This window comes from Drosophila bipectinata, chromosome 3R (assembly GCF_030179905.1).
Source record: "Drosophila bipectinata strain 14024-0381.07 chromosome 3R, DbipHiC1v2, whole genome shotgun sequence".
Classification (NCBI taxonomy): domain Eukaryota; kingdom Metazoa; phylum Arthropoda; class Insecta; order Diptera; family Drosophilidae; genus Drosophila; species Drosophila bipectinata.
Window position 1 is genome coordinate 16,419,439 of NC_091739.1, and position 24,349 is coordinate 16,443,787.

Below are 24,349 nucleotides of genomic sequence, written 5' to 3' on the forward strand. Positions count from 1 at the left end.
CTAATCCTTTCTCTTCTTAGGGTCATACCGCCGCACACACACATCACCCTGCAGCTGACTGTCGAACACTGCCTGTCGGTCAATTACCTGGAGCACGTCCAGGCCAAGATCACCCTCACTTCCCAGAGACGCGGTGATATCCAGCTATATCTCAGGTCTCCAGCCAACACCAGTGTGACACTGCTCACGTCCAGGTAGGTCCTCCTTTGGTTCTCCAATCGAACTGCACTACTAATGACCATCGTTCCAGACTTCACGATAATTCGCGGTCCGGATTCAACCAGTGGCCCTTCATGTCAGTCCACACTTGGGGCGAGTCGCCACGAGGCAAGTGGCAGCTGGAGATCCACAACGAAGGGCGTTACATGGGTAAGTCTATCACACTTTCTACCAAATCCAAACCAAGTGCTGTCCAGATCGATGCTTAAACCCGTACCGTTTTACATGCTGCGCTTTTGTGGATCACTGACTCACCCGAACACCCATTGAACCACTAACCCACTAATCTCGACAGGCCATGCTCTGCTCAGGGAATGGTCGCTGATCTTCTACGGCACCACGAACGCCATCGACCCTAACGACCCAATCTCGGTGCCAAAGCCGATCGGCCCGGAGGCGGCCACGACCCCGAACTCTAGCAGCACCACCAGTAACCTGCACCAGGCCTACTCGCCACAGTACCCCCGCATACCTCCCAACAATTTTGGCAACTCGCCGCCGATGGGCAAGGTGCCTCCCCAGCCGAACAAGTCCAGCTACGTGACCAACAATCCCCTGCTAAACCCGGGACCACCCAAACAGGGCTACCAGCAGATATCGGCCACCTACGGCGTCATCTTGGCCAAACCTAGTGCCAATGCCAATGGCAATGCCAAGGGCGGGAATATTGGCAGCAAGGAGAAGAACCCCAATAAGGGCAACAAGGGCGGCAACAACAACAAGGGGAAGTCTGGGAACCGCAAGGAGCAAGCCAGCCAAAGCACCACCACCACCCAGACCACTACCAGCAAGAACAAGTACTACAGGATCTCCCAGCAACAGCAGCAGAACCGGAACAACAAACAGGATCGAAATAATGTCCAGTCTTCGAAGCCGAAGAACAGTTCTGGAGAGAAGACCGTTGAGGAGAAACCGCGCAAGGTGGTGGGAGAGATAGGAGGTGGCAGCAGCGGGGGAGGAGCCAATGGATCTACTAAGGCTGCCAAGCAGGTGAAGGAGGGCAACACCTCGTCATCGGACTCCCGCATACCCAAGCTCTTTGAGCGCTACGAGAAGATTCAGGCCATTTTCCCGGAACTGGAACCCTTTGAGAGTACCCTGCCGAAGGGCAAGGCCGGCAAACAGGCCAAGCAGGGCAAGCAGTTCGAGGTGGAACTCTTCCGCCCCACCACGGGCGGCAACAGTCGTCAGGGAAACACGAAAAAGTCGCCTTCGGTGCCACCGCCCTCGCAAACGATGGCCAGCCTACCGATTCTGCCCGCCATGCCGGCGGGAGGAAGCAGCTTCCTGCCCGACCAGAAGATCCTCAAGAAACAGCAGCTCCTAATGGCAGCCGCCGGGGTTATGGGCCCGGCCGCCCAGGTGGAGGTGCAAATGGAGGACGTGGAGGTGGAGGCCACGCCCGAACGTGAGGAGCCGCGGGGTCAGCGGAAAGACGGCCCAGGACCAAATGGTAGCCACTATTATTCAAATCTCGGATTATTATTAAAAATGTTATGATTTGAAGACCTTATCTTATCGATGGAGTTTTTAGTTTTAGTAATGTTACTTGTTTTAATCCTTCCCCCCCTTGAGTTTTGTATCGTTTCACCCATTCTGGAGCGCACACAACCTTGTCGTTTTCATCAATCAAAGTGCAACTCCGAAATGCTTTTCCGGCAACACTATTTTTCATTTTTATCCTCCCAGTGCCGGGGCCGGTGCTGATGAAAGTTGCGATTAGCTTTCGGCACTTGATATCGCAGATTTATTGGCACTTCACATGGCTTGTTTGTTGTTTGCCTCGCCATGCAATCGGCAATATATATATCATTCGTTTTGTACCATTTTTCGTTGGCAGTTTGTTTTTATTTTGGATTTTTGAATAGTTATTTCGATTTAATTTGGATTATTGAGCACCATATCTAACTGCCCGCCAGCTATATAACTAAATCCTTTATTCTGCTCTGCCTTACAGCTCAAATCACACAATGGGGCCTGATATTCTACGGAACGGAAACGCCCGCCCAGCCGGAGGACCAGGAGCATCCCCGCAAGGCCAACCAGTTCAATCTGTACGGCAACGAAGTGGCCCGCAATGATATCGAGTACGATTCCACCGGCCAGTGGCGGAATATGCAGCAGGTGAGTCACGCTTCCATTCTCCTTATAAAGCCTCTTACCTGCATGAGTAGCCAATTATCGCTAAAAAAAGCTTTTATTCAAAACGGGGATTCATTATTTTATTCTATAGTCTTCAGCGGAAACTAATTAAAGTCGAAAGCCACTGAACTGATTTGAAGATACCCTTCAATTAAAGCTATCCAACTTCCTTGCTTAAAGCTCAAACCCAGTAGCACATAATTCTGATAAATTCAGCAACTATTTCTTTTGATAATCCTACCCCAGACCCACCCACACATAACCAATATTCGACTCAACTATTCCACATCAGTGGCTCTCGTTCTGGTCCCGCTGTATATTACTCATCCGCCCCGTTGGCCTGCGTTTTCAGTTTATTTCTTGGTATTGCAGTGCTTCGTAGATGGTTTGGCGGTCGGCGAGGACTCGCATAGTGATCAGATCCCGCATCCGAATCGGAATTTAAATCTCAGCCTGAATCTGAACCGCGGCACAACGCTGCGAGCTTGCATGTGGCTAGCTTGATTGGCAGTGGCTGCCAAACTATATATTGCTTTTTGTTCGTCAGGTAGCTGAGTTCCTGTTCGCGTTCTCGTTCCCGTTCGTTATGTTTGCCAGCATGTCCTTTTCGTTAATGTACACATTTTCCTGCACGCCCCAATGAACTGGAGGCTGGGGCGCCAAAATAAGCAAAGGACTTGCCCGATGGCGCTCATAAATTTGCAAATACTTAGCATACACTGTCAGCAGCTATCTTTCGGCCTATTTCGGCTCCTCCACTCCGGTGCCTTTCTCTGCGCCCAGCATCTTAATTCCGCTTTTGGCAGCCAAAGTCGGCGCCGTTGGCAGTGGGCCAAGGCACTGCCTTTGTCAGGGGCAGCAGGACATCGGGTTCACACCGAGAAAAACTAGTTCCCGCTTGAAAATAAACTCTACTTTAGTCTGAAATAGCTACAGGATTTTCTTTCACTTTGCAGAGAATCAGATTTTTTCAAAAACTTTGCCTACGATTTCAGATTTGCTGAAAGTCCGGGCTCTATTCAAGTGCACTTCGGCCTCCCGGCAGCAATTTTTAACCTTTTGGCACCTATTGTGCTTTAAAAGCTGGCTTTTTTCCACTGGCCAAGCAGAAGGGAATGGGCGGCAATAAAGGCGAGTGAGTGCAGTGACCTTAGTTTTTTATGTCGCACCGCTTGCTGCCCGCTGCGATGGCTTCAAAAAAAACTTTTTGCATAACAAACACTTTAGAAGCCCCCGAGCCGGGCCCAAGCCAGTCCCCTTTGCCAGCCACTATTCCTTCGTTGGACTAACACGCGACGTCATTGCATGTTGGCTTCAAGCAGATAGCGAGACAGACGGACCATTTTTTTGGGAAAGGGGGTAACTATAAATAAAGGCAGCCAGACATACCGCCGCACACATAAGTACTTAAAATGCCAGACAGGCCGGCAACATGCAACGAACTAAGGCAAAGGACTCACTAAAAATAGGCTTTAAACTTGAGAGATTAAAGGTCAGAGACACATAGTCAGTCAAAGGATGAGAATTATCGGGTATAATTATTATTGATATTCTCTTGATTATTAAAGCCTAGTTTTAGGGGCTGAGTGGCATGCCTAGGCTTAAGCTATTTTAAAGTTGGAAACTAATTTATATCTTTTAAATACCTATATTATATCTAATATTTTATATCATAATTTCTATTATCCTTTTCAGGTGGGCGATGTGGGCAACACCGCCGCGTGCCTTAAGTGGAGCGATCGAAAGTGCTTAGGTTTGTCTTTACTCTTTATTTTGATCTTTCAAGCCTTTTTCCTTAACTTAAGCAACAACAACAACAAGAACAAGAACAAAATTAGATAATTTAGTAAAAAAAAATTCAAGAATGCAAGAAAAGATTGGCAAACAAACAAAATTGAACTGTGTAAAAAATGCAACAAAGTAACACACAAAAAAACAGAGAACGAACAAAGAATTTCCAATTAAAAGTTTTATGGAAATTGAACAAGAATTCAAAAGAGCAGGACGTAAAGGGAAAATTAAACAAAAAATAAATCTAAAAAAAGGAGTAATTTAGACTAGGAGAGAGCGGAGGAGAAGGAGTCACTGCAAGTCCAAAAAATATAAGTAAATACTAAAAATTTTGTAGTTAAATTCCAAGGTAAGCGTAGATTTACACGAAAACAGACAACACACACGTATGTAGGCGTGGCAGGGCTGAAAAAATACAAAAAAAAAGAAAAGTTACTTATAATTGAGCATCCTTTTTATCCTTTTGGGGAGAAACCAAGCGTATTTGTTTTATTTTAGTCAAAATGCAATTATACACACATTTGCTATATACGCACAATCCTAAGAATATACACTTATTTTATTCCCCTATGTTAAGAGTTTAGTTGAAATTTATTTGTACGATTCGTTTTTTGGTTGTTTTCGTTCAGTCTAATTGTGTTTTTAAGCCTGTTTATTTTGATTTGTTTTAATATTGCATTTTATTCCCCTTTTTTTAAATAAGGCGGCCTGTGAGCAGCTTCCCCGAGTGTGTATATTTGTTCATATGTATGTCTTACAAAACGATGCAATATTTCAGATATTCCCAAGCCAGCCAAGTAGTCACAGGCTTTGCTTTTCAATATTTGCCCATCCATAGCTTGAGTTGCCCCCGTTTTGATTTTGTTGAGAAATAGGAGAAGCACAGCCGACCAGATACACAATGCAAGGTCAACTGCAGTTTAAAGTTCATAGTAAAAGACTGTTTCTTAAAATTAAAACTAAACTTGAATAATGGGCAGGAGGAATCCAGGTGGACGTAGAGAAAACCAAATTTAAGTGACTAATTAAATGTTTCTAGTGTTAAGGAGCCAAAACAAAAACAAAAAAACAACAACTTTTGTAAGAAAAAAAATTTAAAAACGAAAAACATTATCCGTAACTCGAGAAAACAATTAAATAATAGGCTAAGGTGTAGGGATAAAGTCTAGCGTATTAATGGGAAATTAGGCAGCTACCAATCGTAACAACACTTAAATCGTAATTCGTAATTATACTTAACAATTTATACAAAAAGTTCCTGCAGTTTTCAACAAAGTTGCAACATAATACAAGAATCTTGAATGGTTGCGTCGATTTTGGCCATCAAATGAATAATTAATTACATTTTGATGAGTTGCCGAATTGATTTGTCCAAAACGCACACACACACACAACCTCATACACACACCCATGAGAAACATATCTTTGTTAACAATTTGTTGCTTAATTAAATCATACACTGAACAAACAAATCAAAAGGAAAATCGAGTGCAATAATTATTATTAATTCCTTCGCTTAAGCAGCATCTGAGTCTCCGCTCGAGCGGAGGACACATATCATTATTTTTTTTTCGAAACTTGGTACAAAACGCTTCATTACTTAAAATTCGAAAATACAAATCGATTACTTATGTATCTTTCTTTGTGATCTGACCTATATATTTTGATCTGATGATTAATTTTAAAAGAAACAAGAAAGGAAAGCTAACTTCGGACGGAGCCGAAGTTGATATACCCTTGCAGTTAAAACCGGATATATATCGCAAACATCGGATATAGTTGGCCGATTCTTATGATTACATCATAATAAAACCAATAAATTACAATCAAAAATCTAAAAAAAAAGTCCCAAGCTCCTATCTTCTAAAATACGAAAATTGATATTTCTGCCAAATACCATTTCCGATCGTTCAGTTATATGGCAGCTATAGGATATAGTCGGCCGATTTTAATGAAATTTGGTAGGTTGGATTAACTGACTGAAAAATAGAATATGTACTAAGTTTCAGCTTTCTATCTTCAAAAACACAAAAGTTGGGTCAATTTCGATCGTTCAGTTATATGGCAGCTGTAAGATATAGTCGGCCGATCCTTATGAAATTTGGCATGTCGTATTATTTTGCTAAAAGTATCACTCATGTAAAATTTGAACTCTCTTACTCTAACTCTCTAAAAACACCAAAGTTATACCATTTCCGATCAATCAGTTATATGGCAGCTATAGGATATAGTAATTTTGGACAAAATTATAATACCCTCTGCAAGGGTATTAATATCTCAATGTGTATGCATTTTCTTTGTATGAATAATCATATCGTAACTGCACAATAAACAATACAAATACAAGTATCAATGTTAATTTAATAGGGAAAAGTTAATGGTGAAATGAAGGGGGAACTTGAACGGGATATGAGGAGAAAGGACATCTTTTTGTTGTTGTTGTAATTAGTAAACACGCACACAGTCACACACATATTAGCCAGATCATAAGATATAAGCAGAACTAAAGCTAGCATTTCTCTCTGTGCATACAAGAAATAGTTGAATTAACCCCTAAACCCACAGCATATACTCTATACTACTAGCAGCGAACAAACAGCCAATATTAACCAACAGAACACACACACAAGTATTTACCAAAACTTTGTCAAGTACCAACATAAATTATGTTCCACTTTCCAACTAAGTTTCGTCAAGAAAACACAAAATAACTAAATTCGCTCCGTTTCTGTGTATTCTGAGGTTCAGTTTTCCCAGTGGCGTAGATATAGGGGGACCTATCTGAATCATTCAAATTTTCCAAAAATATTTTCTGGACCCTTACGCCACTGATCTTTTTGGTACTTACTTTCTTGAAGAACCAGAATACACCTAGAAACAGACATTGGGGAGAAGGACAATTACTTAATCGAGTAATTGAAATAAAAGCCAAATTAATATTTAAGCTTATACTAAATAAACAATTCGATAAAAAAAAGAGAACATAAAAATGGTACTAGGGCCTGGGGTAGCGATAGTCATTAAATTAAATTTGAAACTACGAAATTGTAAATGAACATTGGAACAAAAACCTAATTTAATGCTTGCAAATACGAAAGAAATTACAACTTTTTTAAATGTAAAAAATAAAACAAAAGAAACAAAAAATATGAAATTCTTAGATATGAAGAAAATTGAGAATGCCGCTATCCAAAACTCAATACAACTTTTTATGTATGTTTGTGTATATATCTATAAATATAATAATAATATCTATACGATTAATAAATAAATGCATTGAAACCGTAACCGACGAATCCTTGAATCGAATTATTTCCTCGAAAAAATCAAAGCAGCAAGCAAAACATGCTCGAATATAAAAATTGAAGAAAGAATTTTGATAATTTCTTGCAAGCGAATTCCCCTTGCAAGCCTGACCTCCGATTTTTGAGATTTCTTGAGATGAGAGCCAAAAAGGTGAGTGTGGTCTAAACTGTTCCATTCTACGTTCCATAAGTATTGTATTGTTTTACGTTCCTTTTTATGTGAAAAGGATATTGCAATATTGCCCCCTTCACTGCTGTGTGACATTAACCACTTTTTAATTTGTTTTTTTTTTCTTAACACTATTAAACTCTCACCTTCATTTCCACATTGGTTACCAGATGGGGTATAGTATATACAGTACAGTACTCACCCATGTAAGCGCACACCTTTGGCTTTAGTTGATTTATTCCTATTTCTTTTGTTTTCGAGCATGTTTTTCTCCGAGCTTGGCTTCGTAAATGTATCTTTTGGTTTTTATTGGTAGTGCTGTGTGTAACTTGCTTATCTAATTTTATTTTTAAACTAAACAGTGCATTTATTTTATCCTTTTTAAAACCCCTGGCTTGCTTAAGAATTACCCATAAAGAGCATGCCTATTGTTACATTTCTTTAAAAAATTAGTCTTCTTTGGTAGATGTGGCTTTAAGTTCATGCCTTAAAGCTCCTAAAGTACTAAGACATTATGTATTATTATAACATAAGTTACTGCTTTTGGTGAATGCTAATGCTAACCTCTGCTAACCAAGTCATACTAACTTCATCTACTGCTTCGCACCTGCCTGCAAAGGTAACCCAATCTAGAACCTAAAGACATTCCTGTCCTAGATCAATTGCTAAGTGTACATGTGTGTTCACCTTCTTCAGAGTGCAAGGACTCCGCCTACATGTTCGAGGACCTCTGCTACGACGTCTGCCCCCTACACACCTACCCCTTGGACAAGCTGGCTGCCGACGCGTTGATCCAAGAGCAAGAAGAGAAGGAACAGGAGGAGCATGCGACGACAGACGCTCCGCCCACAGATCATCCTTCGTCCGTTTCCAACTCCCTTGACGGGGACAAGCTGGATCCTCTGCAGGCGGAGGATCGCCGTCGGCGTAGTGCCCTCCTCATCCCGCTGGTGGAGGCACCCCCGCGAATCTGCGTCATCTGCGACCGAAGCTGTCTGGCCTGCTACGGACCCATGGCCTCCCAGTGCAGCACCTGCGCCGCCGGCAGCCAGCTCCGGAAGATCCAGAACGAGACCTTTTGCTACGCGTACGTGGTGAGAAGCACCGGAATGGCCACCGTGGTGGAGGTTTCCGAAGTGTCCGACGAACCGCAGGCCCTGAACTACATGACCGGCTCCACAGTGCTCCTGCTGCTGGTGGTGGTCTTCACCCTGGTCGGTGTGGTGATCGCTGGCGGAGTCGTCTACCACCGCCGCAGCACTGCCCGCTCCAACGAGCTCTACTCCCGCGTAGCTCTGATGGGCGACGACGGCAGCGGCTCGGACAGCGACGACGAACTGTACCGAGCCCACTTCACGAAGGTGGTCACCGATAAGGCCACGTTGGAGGAGGAGAGCAGTCACTTGGTGCCTTAGCTAATCTACAATTTGCCTAATGATTAATTAGTAAGTACAAGTGCATTTAACCTAGCCACACCGAAGATCATGACACGGAAACTATCTAGTGGGAACTCTCATGTTACGTTTGATGAAAAGCCAAACTAGACTAAAAGTATTAGGAGTAGCGAGGAGCGAGAATCAAAACATTTTAACTTATATTTTTATGATATGTGAATAAATAGAATGAAAATAAATAAAATAAGACTCTTTATTGGTCGGTAAGCATGAACATTACATATCCTATGCGAAAGGGTTTATATAATCCTTTGCAATACTTCAATATCTGACTAATAGCCGAGAAACTGGACAAGAGATCTTTATTTCTTTGTAAGGGCTTTGAGTCCTGAAAGGTAAACACTCTACCACGGAAGTTTTTGGTTTGTTTTTATGGAGATATGGCAGAACTGTCTATTACAAGTGTTTTGCAATGTAAGCCTCTCCAATCTTGAGATGTAATTATTTGTGTTTATTACACCCCGGTACTATCGATGTGGGTGAAGTGCAATCTCAGCGGCACTCACATCAATTAGAAAATGGGAAATGTGAATTATACAAACGGGGTGTCCGAGTTATCGATCGCCTTATCACGAACACCCAAAGTGTTTCCCAGGTGAGCAGTGAGTTGACAACGCTCAAGGGTTTTATTTGTATAATTTGCTTTCTGACCGGGAGCTCTTTAGAGGCGCCTTATCGCGGCTATATTAGGAGCTCCGCTGACCAACCGACCACCAGTCGTGTTTGTTATTAGCTTCTGAAAATGCGGTTTATTGTGTTGCCCCTGCTGGTGGCGACAGTGTCCTTTGCCCTGTGGGACACCGTTTCCACCTGCGCCAGCATCGAGCAGCGCTACAAGTTTCCCAACAGCAACATCTACGTGAGATTGAGGCGAGGCGACAAGCTCCAGTATGAGCTGATGAAGGGCGAGACTACTGTGCAGTCGGTGACCTTTGACAATTTCGACAGCACCGCCAACTTGGTGGCCGCCACCGACGGCTCCTACTCGCTCACCGATGGCTCAACCACCGTCCAGTTCACCCTGGTCCAAAACGGAGTGGTGTCCGGCACGGGCAGCGAAATAACCCACGTCAAGGTCTCTCGCGACCAGGTCCTGAAGGGCACCCAGCCCAGGGACTGCTTCCCCCTCAAGGTAGGCTCCAAGCACTGGTTCAGTGGCCCGGAGCAGAAGCAGCACTACTGGCCCGTGGAGCGGCAGCGGCACAGCAACTACTCCTACCTGCCCAAGGAGCTGGACAACTTTGGCGTGGGCGAGCGTTACTGGCTGAACAGCGATGGCGTCTTCATCTTCGTGGAGAGCAACACTCCGCTGTTCCTGGACCAGAACACGGCCGAGTATCCGGATCAGCTTTGTCTCAGTGCCACGAGCGAGCTGCCCTACGATCCGCGTGTGACCTCCGCCAAGTTCACCTACCACGTGGCAGTGGCCAAGGATGCCAAGGCGGCTCACAAGTACGCAGTAAAAACCTTCCTGGGTCGGCCCACGGGCCATCCGGACGAGCGCATGGTCAGGCACCCCGTCTGGTCGACGTGGGCGCTCTACAAGGCCGAGGTGGACGACACCGTGGTGCGAGACTTCGCCCAGCAAATTCTGGACAACGGCTTCAATAACAGTCAGCTGGAGATTGATGACGACTGGGAGGACTGCTACGGTGCCTTGACCTTCCGGAAGAACAAGTTCCCCGACACAAAGACCCTCTCCACCGACCTGAAGGCCCTCGGCTTCCGGGTCACCCTGTGGATTCATCCTTTCATCAACAACAACTGCACGGCCATCTACGAGGAGGCCAAGTCGCTGGGCTACCTGGTGCTGGACCACGAGGGCAGCTCGGACACCCAGTGGTGGAACAGTCAGCCCAAGGACGCCGCCATCCTGGACTTTACCAAGACCGAGGTACAGGAGTGGTTCTCCACGCGCCTCAAGCGTCTGCAGGACGAGGAGGGGATCGATAGCTTCAAGTTCGATGCCGGCGAGACCAGTTGGCTGCCCAGCGATCCGGTGCTCCAGGCCAACAGCTCCATGGTGACACCCCTGCAGGCCGTGGGCGACTACGTGCGCACGGTGGCCAAGTTCGGGGATATGGTGGAGGTGCGCTCTGCCCAGAACACCCAGGACCTGCCCATCTTTGTGCGCATCGTGGACAAGGACTCCGAGTGGGGCTGGAACAACGGACTGCTCACGCTCATCACCTCGATGCTGCAGATGAATATCAACGGATATCCTTTCGTGCTTCCGGACATGATTGGCGGCAACGGCTACTACGAGAAGCCCCCCACCAAGGAGCTCTTCCTGCGCTGGCTCCAGGCCAACGTCTTCATGCCCGCCCTGCAGTTCTCCTTCGTGCCGTGGAACTTCGACGACGAGGCCATCACCATCAGCAAGAACTTCACCGACCTGCACGCCACCTACACGCCCTACATTATGAAGCTTTTCCAGCGAGCGGTGGACTCCGGAGAGCCCGTGAACATGCCGCTCTGGTGGATCGCACCCACGGACGAGGTGGCGCAGTCCATCTACGATGGTGAGTACCCCTTGATTATGAGACTTAAACCAAACTAACTTCCAATCGCCTCCTTCGCGCAGAGTTCCTTCTAGGAGAGGATATCATTGCTGCTCCTGTTGTGGTGGAGGGAGCCACCAAGCGTGACATCTACCTTCCCGAGGGCGAGTGGAAGGACGGTAACGGAGACACTGTGTACAGTGGCCCCACCTGGCTGATGGACTACCCGGCTGCCCTAGACACGCTGCCCTACTTTGTGCGCGTGGGCTTTGTTCTGGAGTGAAGACCAGGTCCGAAAGTATTAGCCGTCTGAACATGTTTACTTTCTAGCTACAACACAAAATAATCAATAAAGTTAACTAAATATAAAAATCGACACACAGTTAATTTGGTAAAAGCAATGGGGATCTGTTTTGGAGGTTGAGATGCCACCTATCGATGGCCTCAACTTTTCGGGTTGTAGTGGGGTGTCCGCTTGCCGCAGGGCGGGGAGTAGTCACCGGAGCCGGACATCGAGTTGACGGGAAATCTTGGTGAGGGGCCAGATCGCCGAAATGGGCCATACTCCTGCTCAAAGCCTAAGGCATCCTTGGTGAGGATCTTCTTCAAGTCAATGGCGCTAAAATAGGTAAAGTTAGTGAATGAACACCATATGGAATACTGTTTCTTACCCGATGTTCAAACATTCTCGATCCCTGTCCACACTCCTCTCGTACATGGTCAGCTTGAGGGCATGGACCTTTTTGGCGCATCGTCGCCACTGCTTTTTGTAGCGGTCCTTCTCTCGCGTCAGGTCCAGGAACCGGCTGTTCTGGGACCTCAGCTCGCCGAGCACTTGTTTAATGTCGCCGTCGTCGGTCCCCTGGGAACGGAGCTGCCCTATCTGCTGCTCCATGGTGGCGATGCGGGCCTTCAGCTCTGTCTTTTCGGTTGCCAGCTGGACGTTCTCCTGCCGCAACTCCTGGCTACGGATCTCAAACAGTATCACTTGCTGCTCCATTTCAGTCTTCAACTTGGAAATGTGCTGCTCCAGCTCGCTGAACTTGGCCTCGTAATCCACACTAAGTGGCGCCGTGGGCTCTTCCGGCAAGCCCAGGTTTAGTATCCTAGCTTCTTTGCACTCCATCTCTTCCAACTGATGCTTGTAGTGCTGCTCACGACGGGCCAGCTCCTCCTCGAATTGCTTTATCTGATGGCTGCGCCAGGACTTGAGTTTCTGGACAACAGAATCGTTGGTTAGACTCAGTTCTACATCAGAGTCTTCCGATTCCGGCCTCACAAATTTCTTGGAGGATACCTTTTTTGTCTGGACCACTTCCTCTTCCTCCAGAGGTTCTTCTTGGGAATGCTTCTTCGCCAATTTCTTCGAAGGTACCTTTTTTATTAAGATCACTTCCTCTTCAACAGGTTCTTCAGTTGATTCTTTTCTTACCGATCTTATTGAAGACACCTTCCTTTTGGGCACCACTTCCTCTTCCAGAGTATCTTCAGAGGATTCCTTTCGCACACATTTCTTTGAGGACACCTTTCTTGTTGAGAACACTTCCTCGTTCAGGGATTCGTCATAGGCTTCTTTTATCGCCAATTTTTTCAAAGAAACCTTCCTTGTTGGAGTCACTTCCTCTTCCAGAGCCTCTTCGTGGTATTCTTTTCTCACAAATTTCGTGGAGGATACCTTTCTTATTTCGTCAACTTCCTCTTCCAGGGGTTCTTCTTGGGAATCATTTCGTGCCAATTTCTTCAAAGGTATCTTTCTTGTAGCGGCAACTTCCAATTCCTGTAGATCTTCATGGGATTCTTTTCTGACCAATTTCTTTAAAGACGCCTTTCTTTTAGGGACCTCTTCCTCTTTCAGTGGTTCTTCAAGAGATTCTTTCCTTACCAACTTTTTCGAAGATACTTTTTTTGTTGGGACCACTTCTTCTTCTAGAGGTTCTTCTTGGGATTCCTTCCTCAACAATTTCTTCGAAGACACCTTTCTTGTTGGGACCACTCCCTCTTCCAGAGCTTCTTCCACTAAGCGCTGGGATTTCTTCCGGATAACTTTTTTCTTTACCAACTGAGGAGTATCCATTTCAGGAACATCATCTATTTCCGCTGTAGCCAAAGATGTGGATACCTTTTTTTTGATAACTTTTTTCTTCAAAGGTTTCCCTACATTAATTTCCATCTCATTTTCGGGCAAAGCATCGTTCCTGAGCTTCTTTTTAGTCACAGGCTCTCGCTCTATAATGCTTTCCGCCGATGTTAAGGTGACCTCAGATATGGATATGTACTCCTCCGAGCTCTGAAGGTCCAACTGCGATTCCACATGTTCCTGTTCCACAACCACCTCCCGCTTCTTTTTAGGCAGGATATCTGCTTGAGATGAGGGCATGTCTTCCCCCAAAATCGAGCTATCGAGTTCGCTGCTCTGGGCGACTTTGGGTTTTCTGGAACTCACCAATTTCTTTTTAGGTTTCAGAGGCTTTGCCAGACCGAGAGCCAGCTGATCCTCATAGAGGACCTCGTTGAGCTCGGCCTGGCAGGTCTCCACCAGAAACTTCTCGGTCTCATCCAAGGCTTGTGCCTGGGACTTGTTCACCTCGACCCATCGGGCACGAAGGCTTAAGTCCATCTTTGATTTTTTTTTGCGCTTGCTGGGAACATCCCCATCGTTAAAGTCGTTGGTATCCACGTCGCTTTCTTGCGTTTCCTGCGCTAGTTTCGAAGGGTTGCTGTTTTTTCCCCTAGAGGAAGCCATCTTTTGTGGCTGGGAACTCTCTGAATCGTTGCATCCGTCAAATTTGCTTTTGGTGGCAGAGCTATTCCTTGTTGAAATGGGCCTGTCCCTCCCAGATACTGTTTCCAACTCGCCCAGTTCTCGCTGGGAAACCTTTTTAACTACTTTCTTGCGGACAAGTTTCTTTGGGATGGAATCGCCAGAATGCTCCTCGTAGATAATGTTCAGATGGCTGTCTATATAATCGGTATTCTCGTAGTGGAGGTCATCTGGAGCTGTTGGTTTTCTCAGCTTCCGTTCCAAAGGCACTATTGGTCCTCCGATTCTGCGAGGCCTCATTCTAACATCTGTCAGTTCAAAGTCCACCTCCTCTTTAAACTGCTCTTCCAGAAGCTCAAAATGCTCCAAAGATGTCAGGTCGTCGATGAAGTCGGTGTCTTTCAACGGTGCCTTTGTTTTAGGCACCTTTGCCCGTCCTGTCGATGCAGATCGGTCTATAGGCAATTCCTTGGATGGTTGGTTCAATATTTTGGGTTTCCCTTTTTGTGATATTGGCCGCTCCATGGAAGATGACTTTCTCTTTTGGTTCTTCTCCTTGGAGGGGCTTTCGCTTAAAACATCTGCACTGGTTTCTATAGTTTCAGGACGGCTCAGGACGTCGCCTTCGGACTCGTCCATTTGAGACTCTATTTCCATATCAGGGGGGACTTCAGATTTTGCAGATGCAACTTCCATCTGAACCTTCGCTGAATATGTCTCGCGCACCACCATCGACGAGAACTTCTTGCCCAGGACATTCTCATCCTCGCTCTCCTGTACTTCCACAACCTCGCCTGATGTTAGTCGGGTGAACTTCCTGCGACGACCTTGTACCTTTCGCAAATCCGCCGGAGTGTCCTCGGAGTCAGGGTCATCCTCCTTCAGAAAAGCTGAGCCGCAAGATCCCTCGTCCGAGGCCGATAGCTCAGCACCCACATTCAGGCTCGCTACCGAGGCAGTGTCAAGGGACAAGGAAGACGCTTCCGGGTCCTTGCGATCCTTAGGCAGCTCCCTGAAAACTCCACTGCGAATTGAGGGAGCTGCTTCCGATTCAGCTCCTGTGTCCTGCTTCGAAAAAATGGTCTTCACGTCCACACTGAAGGCATACTCCATGAGTGGCGGCTTGGAGTCCCTGGCGCTGTCAGTGCGTCCGAAACGGTTGAAGGAAAAGGATCCATTGCAGGTGAACTTTCTGTTGTCCTTGAAGTAACTGTCCGGTGGCAGCAATTTTCCAAAGTCCATACGATAGTTGGCTAAAGAAAAAACAATGATAGGATGCGGAAGGATATAAAGAAACCAAATAAGAAACGAACCTATTGCCGTGCCATTCATGTACATGTTAATGGGCAGGTAGAAGATCCTCTGAAAGTAGAGACGCATGCTGCGCAGGGAGGTCTTGAATCGGAGGCCCAGGACATCGTTCAGGATATAAGAGTCAGTCTCATTTAGCTTTAATTCAATATTGGTCACGTTCCCCACAAAATCGAACACCAGGATCACTGAGCTGGGGTCCTTCCCCGCGTTCAGTGACCTGGCCAGCTTGCTCACGTTTTTCAGCTGCTTCAACTGCAGCACGACCTCGATGATGTCGCAGTCTACCAGAGGATCGTTGCCCACTTGAAGCAGTCCAAGTTGCACCAACGACTGCACATAGACATTGGCCTAAGACTGGGATGTAGAAGTTAACCCTCTCAGAGATCAATAATGAAGCACTCACCTGCGACTGGAGCATGTTGGAAGTGATTGAGTGCCCGGGTGATTGCATCGGCGGTTCGGGCGGTGACTTGCTCTGCAAAATGACTATATTAGGATCTTAAAATGCGCAATTGATAGATGCTGTACTCACGTCGGAAAACTGCATCAGGTGATCGAAGTCCTTGGTGTGCAGAATGGACTTTTTAATGATGGCCAGTATGAGGAGCACCTCCGGCTTGTGGGAGCGAAATTCGCTGCTGATGCAGATGAGCTTGTGCCAGAACATCTTCAGCTGGGCGGCGTTGTGGCTACCCGCGGAACTGAGCACCGGCAGACCCCTCACCGGCAACAGCAGGCTGCCGATGGTCTTCCTCTCCGACGCTCCGCCACGGCAGGCGTAGAAGGTGACCTTCACGGGGCGATGGTCTGTTTTGATGCGCTTTATCCCAGGCATGTCGCACTCCCAAATGCAGTTGCTGTTGAAGATGATGGTCTCGGCAGTGGACGACTGGGTGCCCTCCACCTCGAAGTCAACGGTATTAAGGGACGCGTTCATAACGATCTTCTCGCGATCCCGTTCGCTTGAATCGCGACCGACAAAGTTAATGGCTGTTTATGAAAAATTAATGAATTCTTAGGAAAAACAAAGAGATAGACTTAGTTACCCTCAACTACATGAAGCACCACGCAGTAAACCTGGTCCAAATCCTTGTTTCCGCTTCCGCCGCTGCAGTTATCGCTAGCCGCCACCGAGCGCGACGCCTTGTATGGCTTGACCATCTTTTTGTATTTGAAGCTTTTGTTTTAGTGTGGAGAAACTAAACAATTTTCAATTCAACAGGCGCCAAACTTTCAAAGCTAAATTTTAACGCGGGCGCTGGTGATTCTGACCATCTGCTTTCCCGTTCGATCAGCTCTGTCTGTATTCCGGTTGCTCGGCTTCTCGTAGTTGAGCGTAGTTTATTCGTAGTTTCTCGCTTGGAGCGAGGACTCTAAGGCGACTTGGATAGATTGCCAAGGTAACCGGGCGATAAGTGGGGTGTACGGAGAACAGGTGTCGCTACCGGTGTTCTATACATAATAAAAATAAACCCACCCCGGAAAGGCAAAAAAACACAAGCTGGCCTTAATCTTGTCAAAGTTAATGAATCTTTACTTTTTATTTAGTTTATCAACAATCTATGTTATCAACAAACGATATTTTTGAAGCTCTGACAATTAAAATATAAGTTTCTGACAATAATGCCTTAATGACTTTTGTTTTTAGGAAATTTGATTTTGATTCAAATTCAATTTCAAATTTGCCGGTAATACTAAGTACGGTAATACTAAAATCTTAACATACCAAGTCGGAACCAGTTCCGATTGCTACGGGTAAGAAGGCCGATACTGCCACCTCTTTCAAGCTTTACCACCTCTAACTAAGCTTCCCATCTCTATGCTCGGAGTAAATTCGTAAGCCGCGTGAATTTGTTTAAAGATTCTATTGACGTCGGCGAATCAATGTGTAGGTAAGTGAATATATCGTGAACTGTGACGCAAGATCTTATTCTGGATACTATTGATTCTCCGCAGCTTAAGAGTTTCAATGTCAGTTTGGGACTCCACGAGGCGGTGGTCCGCCAGCGGCAAGGTTTTGTTTGCGGCGTTTGCCGTTATTCGCCCTATAACCCGAGAGAAAATATAACAAGTGACAATGCAGATTTCAGATGTGATACCGCGGACCTGGGCCATTTTGGATCTTATAAATGCCAAATGTTTATCTTAATGTAGCCTTAAAAGAGATGGCCGCCAGCGAAGGTCTTCAAAATCCCTGCTACTCTACAACGTCCCGATATAGTACCTGTTGCGAGCTAAAGATTTCCCACCTTAAAGTCAGATAATTTTGACGTGGCGTGAGTATAGCTTCAACTGCGGAGGAAGATTTTATTTATTTTAGACTAAGTTGTTTCTTTTCAGATAGCACGATCGAGTCCGGTTGGGACTCAGCAAAGCGAATTTGAATGTGCAGGTAATATCAAACACGATAGTAGTGTTAACAAATCGAAACCGGCACCGATTATTACGGGGTAGAGGGCCGATACTGATATCTCTGTGAAGCTCTTCCACCTCTAACTAAGCTTCCCATCTCTAAGCTCAGATTAAATTCGTAAACCGCGTGAATTTTTTTAAAGATTCAATTGACTTTGACGAATTAACGTGGAGGTAAGTGTTTATATCCTGAACTTTGACGAATGATCTTACTTATTTTGAATTCTATCGATTCTCCGAGGCTTAAAATTTTCAAATGCAGTTTGAGACTCCAGTGGTCTGCAGCGGCAACGGTTGGGGTACACTTTCATATAATTTTGACGTCGTCATACAAACACGTAGGTATTTTAATATTTCCTGTTGGAGACCTTTTTTATTTTGATATCTATTGTTTCCCGCAGCTTCCCGACAGCGAAAGGGTGTGGAGGGAGGGTGACAGCTTTTGCATCTAGGAACTTATTTGAATTTATAAGAATCGGATGATGCATCATGAAGGAATGCCGACGTCTGGTTTCGATGGAAAATATCCGAGGACGTCATCCCATACAGTCTGGTCTGAAGAATATGAATAACCCCATATAAGCAGACATCTAGCGAACCATGCGGGACCATTTTAGTGTTAGACAAAACGTTATTTTTTGATTTCATATATTTTTTTGACCCGTAAAAGCGGTTAGCACCATTCTTATAGTTTTCGACCCATAAAAGCGGTCAATTTCAAAGGCAGGTGGATATTGAAAGCAGCGTATCCAGTTTTTTGCGTCTGGTCACATTAATTTGTAAAAGCGAATTAGTGTGGCCATACTCGGCGGGAAAATGTCGATCTCTCGTTTTATTTTTTGACGGGTTTTGTGATTTTTTTTTTGAATAAAACCTATTGATACCCAAGGTCCACGCCGATTTTTTTTTTAGTTTTTGAGAGGGAAAATTAGTGTGACCAGGTTAACAAAACAAAAAAGTATGACCATATTTTGGTCGCAATTGACAACTTTTAACAAAATACGGTCATACTTTTTTATTTCGTGAACCTGGTCACACTAATTTTCCTTCTCAAAAATTAAAAAAAAAATCGGCGTGGACCTTAGGTATCAATAGGTTTTATTAAAAAAAAAAAAAAAAAAATTGCGCTAAAAATTCGCAACAAGATAAAAGCAGATGGGTGATCAAATACGGTCACACTACTTCCCTAAACCAAACAATGTGACCAGGCACGTGCCTGGACAGTCTTCAAGACTGTATTTCAATTTCAACATTGAAAGCTTACAACTATTTTACAAAAATACAGTTTCGTAAAAGAAATAAAAATATGAGGATATTCAACCTATGAGTGGAGGAAAGCATTTTCTTCTATCCCTTTTAGACAGAAAACTTTTCTAGGACCGTACGCCTTGCAGTAATTTCCGTTGCCGAGCCCTGGACATTGGCGCTATCCTCATGGTGGCCATGTTGTAGGCGATGATTTTTCAAAGCGGTGCCCTGAATAAAGCGATCTCCACATACGCCGCACTGGTATGGGCGTTCACCCGTGTGCCGCCGGATGTGGAGGGTCAAGTCGTTGGACTGGGTAAAGCTCTTCTCGCAGTAGGTACACTTATAGGGCCTCTCTCCGCTGTGGATACGCATATGCTGCTGAAGTTTGTAGGATCGGGCGAATCCCTTCTGGCATACCGTGCACACGTGCGGCCTCTCGCCAGTATGCGTCCTTCGATGGCACTGGAGATCTGAGGATCGGGGAAAAGCCATATCGCAATAGTCGCACTTGAAGGGCTTCTCACCAGTATGACGCCGCATATGAATGATTAGGTTTGAGGACGAACTAACGGCCTTGCCACAAAAGGCGCAGAGAAATCGTTTGGGCTCCTTGGGCTCTGAGATCGGTGGCCGCATGGGTGTCTTCTCCACATTGGGACCATGAAACTTTTTTATGTGCGCCGTCAGTCGATCCTTGCGGTTGTACTTTCTAGGACACAGACCACATTGAAAAATTTGGCATGTAGCTTTGTACGGCTCATCAGGCGATTCCTGGATGGCAGGGTCCTGTTCTGCACCCTCCTTGTTCTCATGTTGCAGTTGCATGTGAAGCAAAAGATTGGATTCCCACATAAACTTGTATCCGCATCGCGTGCAGGTAAAATGCTTTTGCTGGTTGCCACACTGCGTTCTTACATGATGGGCAATCAGTTCTGGGCACACGCTCTTGAAGATGCATTTATCGCAACCGTCTGGAATCTTTTCAATTCGGTGCATGGCCTGCTGATGCTGTTGAAGCTCGAATTTCCGCACACACCGCAGTTGGCACATGCCGCATGTATAAAAGGCCGGAGCTCCCGGTGGTTTACAGCCTTCCTCGTCCGTTTCAGAATCCTCCAGTGTTAGCTCATATCCCATCTGATTTGTTATAGAGTAGTTCTGGAGCGACAAGGGCTCATGGTGACTGCCCACCGGGCTGGTTTCAAGATGCAGACGCAGTGCAGCAATTGTGGGAAAACTTACAGAGCAAACGCGACATTGGATGATCTTGTTACCTCCAGGATGTCCATATGAGTCAAGAAGAGCCTCAGCATAGGGCAATTGGTTAGCCCGGATCCCGTGGCGTACTATATGCTGGAGGAGATTAGCCCAACGGTAGAAGCGGCGGGCACACCATCGACACCGATATATGTTAGAATCCTGGGTATGCATCAAGTTGTGTCGCGTAAGATCCTTCTGCATTTTGAAGCTTCGCTGGCATGGTATACAGTGCAGATCGCTCTCGCCCTGGGGGGATACGGATTTTCCTTCAGGCGGAGTTTCTTTCGGCTGGTGGGCCACATTGTTGTGTAATTTTAAGTTCTCTCGCCAACGAAATCGAAGCGGGCACTTGCGGCACTGGAATCGTTTCTGGGAATTCCGGCAAAGAGTTCGGGAGTGGTGATCTAGAAGGGCCTTGTCAAGGAACCTTGCCTGGCAATGGGTGCATGAATAGGGGGTCTCTGCCCCCGTGTGCTTTTCCAAGTGGTGGGCATAGAGCTGGTATTTTCGATTGACCTGTATTCCACAGATATTGCAGGTATAGGTGTGAGTGGAATGATTCTCCTCCTGATCCGACTCAGTATCTGTCTCGCTGCTATCTAGAGTCAGCTCTAAGCCCGATTCGTTGGCGATGGAAATGAATCTGTCCAGGTCGCATCCTTTATCCACATCAGCCATTATTCTCTCCGCCAGCTGGGACTTGTTCAAAGGTGCAGGTAGTTCAGGATACATGGATTTTGATGCGGTGGCAATATCTCTAAACTCGGAGAACGTCACTGAGTACTTGTGGGATGTAAGGTGTGCCCGAAGATCTGAAATTTTGGAGTGTCGGGAAAGGCAGATCATGCATTGGATCTGCTTGCAGCCATGTGGACGACATAGCTGGCCCAAAATGGATGGATCATTATCTGAACCATTTAAGGTGTGCTCTGCCGTTTGATCGGATTGTTGCTCCGTGGAATGCACCCGCATGTGAGATTTAAGATTATCCTTTCGGTGGAACTTGCGATCGCAGTGGGTGCACTTATACTTTACTTCTGTCTGGTGAATGCGCTTATGGCGGGTGAGGTCTTTGTGCCAAATAAAAGTCTAAAAGATAAAATCAATTAGTTGTGTAACCATGTTGTGCAGCCAACTAACCTTTTCACACTCATCACACTGCAGCTTGGCTGCGGAGGAGCATGGTCTCAACGAACGACTTTCTTCCAGCTCCGGACTCTCCTCCTGGTCGTGGTGAGCTTTTAGATGCCTCTCGTAGTTGCCCTGCCACATAAAGTGTAGATTGCAGTTTGGGCAGTGGAACCTTGAATGCCTCTTTGCGCTACATCGCCTGCGATGCTTCTGAAGCAATGCGTCGCACACAAATCCCTCTTGACAATCTTCACAAGAGAAGGGCAAGGCACCTGATTCCTCGGTATGAAAACTTTTCTGGTGCTGCAGTAGGACCAATAGCCTCTTTGACACCTTTCCGCAAAGAACACAGGTGTGGTGCGGTGCTTCGCCATCTTCTGCTTCCGATTCTTCAGTTTCGGAATCAAAGATATCCAGCTCGCGACCACTGGAGGTAGCAGCGTTGTAATAGCGGTCAAAGTCCTGCACTTCGAAGTCCTCAATGATACGAGCACTCAGTTCTGCGGGAGTGCATTCCAAGCCATTGGGATAGAAGGATTGAAAGAACATAGTCTGGAGATCAGGATTGAAGTCCTCAAAATCTTTTTGATGGCGAACGAGGTGGATGCGTAGCTTGGCTAGAGTGGGCATTTGGGCGTCGCACAAGGTACAGAAGATCTGACGTTCCATGTTAGCTGGATGAGAGCAAGAGTGTTTTTCGAGGTTCTCCAGCCACATAAACTTTCCAGGACATTTTCGACAGTGATACTTCTTAAGCTTGTTGTGGCACTGGTGGTGCAAATGCTGATTGTAGAGCGCCGAGGACAGAAATCCGACTTTGCAGAAGCTGCAACGTTGCCAAGGTAGCTCATCTGCCTGATCACGAGCGTGTTCCTCCAGCGTGTGCCGTACTAAAAGGTGTTTGCGACCAAATCCTACATTGCACATGTCGCAGACGTATTTGGCATCTTCTAGAGAGGATTCCCCATCGGAGTCATTAATATCCAGCTCATAACCATGGAAATTGACCACCGATGCAAACTTTTCCAAAACTCCCTTGGCTACATCCGCTACAATCATTTGTTTGATTCGCTCCATGTCGCCGGAGTGTGTTTGGTAATGCTCTCGGACCACGTCGCTATCCGGGCATAAGGCATGTAGACTGTCTAGGCTTATGTGAGTGTCCAAATGGCATCTGAGATCCTGGACTCGTTCGTACTTATTGTTGCATAGCTTACATTCGATTCTTTTAGGGCTGCCGGAGGAGTACAAGCGCTCGGCAAAGATCCACTCGTTGCCCAGCTTTAAGGACTCCATCTTAGCCGCTTTTTTGTTGTGGCTGCGAAGATGAAACACATAATTGTCCTTACGCAGAAATCCCTTTCCGCAGGTTCGGCAAACGAAGTTGTTTTTGTCGAAATGACTCCGTGAATGGCGCTGCATGTCGCGGTACCAGGAGAAACTTTTTCCGCACGCCTGGCAGGCATACCGACCATCGGAGGTCAATGATTGGCTCTTGGCCTTGCCAGGAGGCCGTCCTCGCCGGCGTTTTACGGGGGATTTGTCGTTGATGTTGATGCTGTAAATAAATTACAACTTAGAATCTTAATGGGTTTAGTACTATGTTAGCTTACTCTTCATTTTCACTTTCTGTTGGCTGCTTGACCTTACGGGCACTTCTTCGCAGTTGATACGGCTTTTCATCGACTTCCTCCCTAAAATTTAATTTTATTGTATAATTAACACTAAGAGCTTGTAATATATCAACGCACGATTCGCTGGCAGTAACAGGGTTCTCCCTATTATCACTGTCACTTTCCGCATCCCACTTGCATTCCACCGTTGGAGTTTGAAGGGCCTCCTCATCCTCATTTCCTGCTTCTGGATCGGCTGCAATTTCCGTTTTTATTTTCTGTTCCTGGGGTAGGTCTATAGGTGTCTCATCAAGGCATTCCCTCAACCGTACCAAGAGTTCCCCATTAACCTTTCTGGCTTGCTGCACAAAAGAATAGGCATTCTCCAATCTTTTCAAGCAATCGCTGCACAAATGCTGGGGTAGGCTGGAGTCCAAGCTCTCTTGGAGGGGCTGCAACAGGAAGAACAAGAAGTATAGAGAACGTTGGTTATATCGTCACCAGAATCAATGCAATGGAACTTTATAAATATTGAGATTGTTATCAAGACGTTTCCTCAACCGTACCAAGAATGCTCTGTCTACTTTGCTGGTCTGCTGCACAAAAGCACAGATACTGAAGGGGGCTGGAAAATGGAATACTGCCGAAATGGCGTCCATAAGTGATCTTCAATAAGAGCATCACCCTATTTTTTACTTTTATGAAGCAAAGTACCGTTTATCGGACTATTTCACAAGTCTACAGAAGTCTCCCCATGTACTTACATCGATTTGCGTTAGCTCGTGGAGCACCTCGTAGAAACTCTTATTGGCGTCCTTTTCCAAACAAGCGGAAAGCGGCTGTAAATCGGGGTTTTGCAGAGCGCATGTTCGGCACGTGTTTGGTGGTAGCATGGTGCTACTATTTCAAACACTTACTTTTAATCAAACATTCCAAAACACAAGAAATATTCGCAAAAACTGAGGAAAAAGAACTTCAGGCCGACAAGAAGAAGATGAATGCCATTCACAGCGACTGAACCAGTAT

At 45.9% G+C, this 24,349-nt stretch overlaps 4 protein-coding genes and 1 long non-coding RNA gene across 8 annotated transcripts in view; 3 read left to right on the top strand and 2 right to left on the bottom strand.

The window, feature by feature from the left end:
- The window catches only part of Fur1 (Furin 1), a 112,865-nt gene extending 103,646 nt beyond the window's left edge, over window positions 1-9,219 (top strand). Inside the window, exons 8-13 of one of the 3 annotated variants that reach the window (XM_017248947.3) lie at window positions 21-194; window positions 251-369; window positions 515-1,672; window positions 2,177-2,343; window positions 4,057-4,114; window positions 8,323-9,219. In XM_017248947.3, the coding sequence (XP_017104436.2) occupies window positions 21-194; window positions 251-369; window positions 515-1,672; window positions 2,177-2,343; window positions 4,057-4,114; window positions 8,323-9,041 (2,395 nt within the window). In that variant the 3' untranslated portion in view covers window positions 9,042-9,219. Of the gene's footprint in view, window positions 1-20; window positions 195-250; window positions 370-514; window positions 1,735-2,176; window positions 2,344-4,056; window positions 4,115-8,322 lie in introns of those variants that run through there. The other 2 variants (XM_070282192.1, XM_070282191.1) reach the window with 2 other exon arrangements.
- A 563-nt stretch (window positions 9,220-9,782) lies between these two features.
- On the top strand, window positions 9,783-11,957 carry tobi (target of brain insulin). The gene is made up of 2 exons (XM_017249186.3): window positions 9,783-11,602; window positions 11,665-11,957. The coding sequence occupies exons 1-2, from the start codon at window positions 9,823-9,825 to the stop codon at window positions 11,862-11,864; spliced, it is 1,980 nt and encodes a 659-aa protein (XP_017104675.2). The 5' UTR covers window positions 9,783-9,822; the 3' UTR covers window positions 11,865-11,957.
- rha lies at window positions 11,883-17,156 on the bottom strand. 2 transcript variants are annotated; one of them, XM_070280893.1, is made up of 7 exons: window positions 16,703-17,156; window positions 16,189-16,646; window positions 16,060-16,131; window positions 15,656-16,004; window positions 13,014-15,595; window positions 12,253-12,944; window positions 11,883-12,200 (listed from the first exon to the last, which is right to left on the bottom strand). In XM_070280893.1, the coding sequence occupies exons 1-7, from the start codon at window positions 16,815-16,817 to the stop codon at window positions 12,026-12,028; spliced, it is 4,443 nt and encodes a 1,480-aa protein (XP_070136994.1). In that variant the 5' UTR covers window positions 16,818-17,156; the 3' UTR covers window positions 11,883-12,025. The 2 variants fall into 2 exon arrangements, with proteins under 2 accessions (XP_070136994.1, XP_017104676.2); XM_017249187.3 differs by having other exon boundaries at window positions 12,253-15,595; window positions 16,703-17,154.
- Window positions 17,157-18,013: 857 nt separating this feature from the next.
- LOC138926774 (uncharacterized) lies at window positions 18,014-18,914 on the top strand. Its single transcript, XR_011443411.1, has 3 exons — window positions 18,014-18,242; window positions 18,310-18,406; window positions 18,470-18,914. It is a non-coding gene; the product is annotated as an uncharacterized lncRNA (long non-coding RNA).
- Window positions 18,915-19,178: 264 nt separating this feature from the next.
- LOC108130368 (zinc finger protein 721) lies at window positions 19,179-24,345 on the bottom strand. The gene is made up of 5 exons (XM_017248771.3): window positions 24,088-24,345; window positions 23,462-23,775; window positions 23,324-23,404; window positions 21,720-23,268; window positions 19,179-21,668 (listed from the first exon to the last, which is right to left on the bottom strand). Exons 1-5 carry the CDS (start codon window positions 24,214-24,216, stop codon window positions 19,425-19,427), a joined length of 4,317 nt encoding a protein of 1,438 aa, XP_017104260.2. The 5' UTR covers window positions 24,217-24,345; the 3' UTR covers window positions 19,179-19,424.
- Window positions 24,346-24,349: the final 4 nt, after the last annotated feature.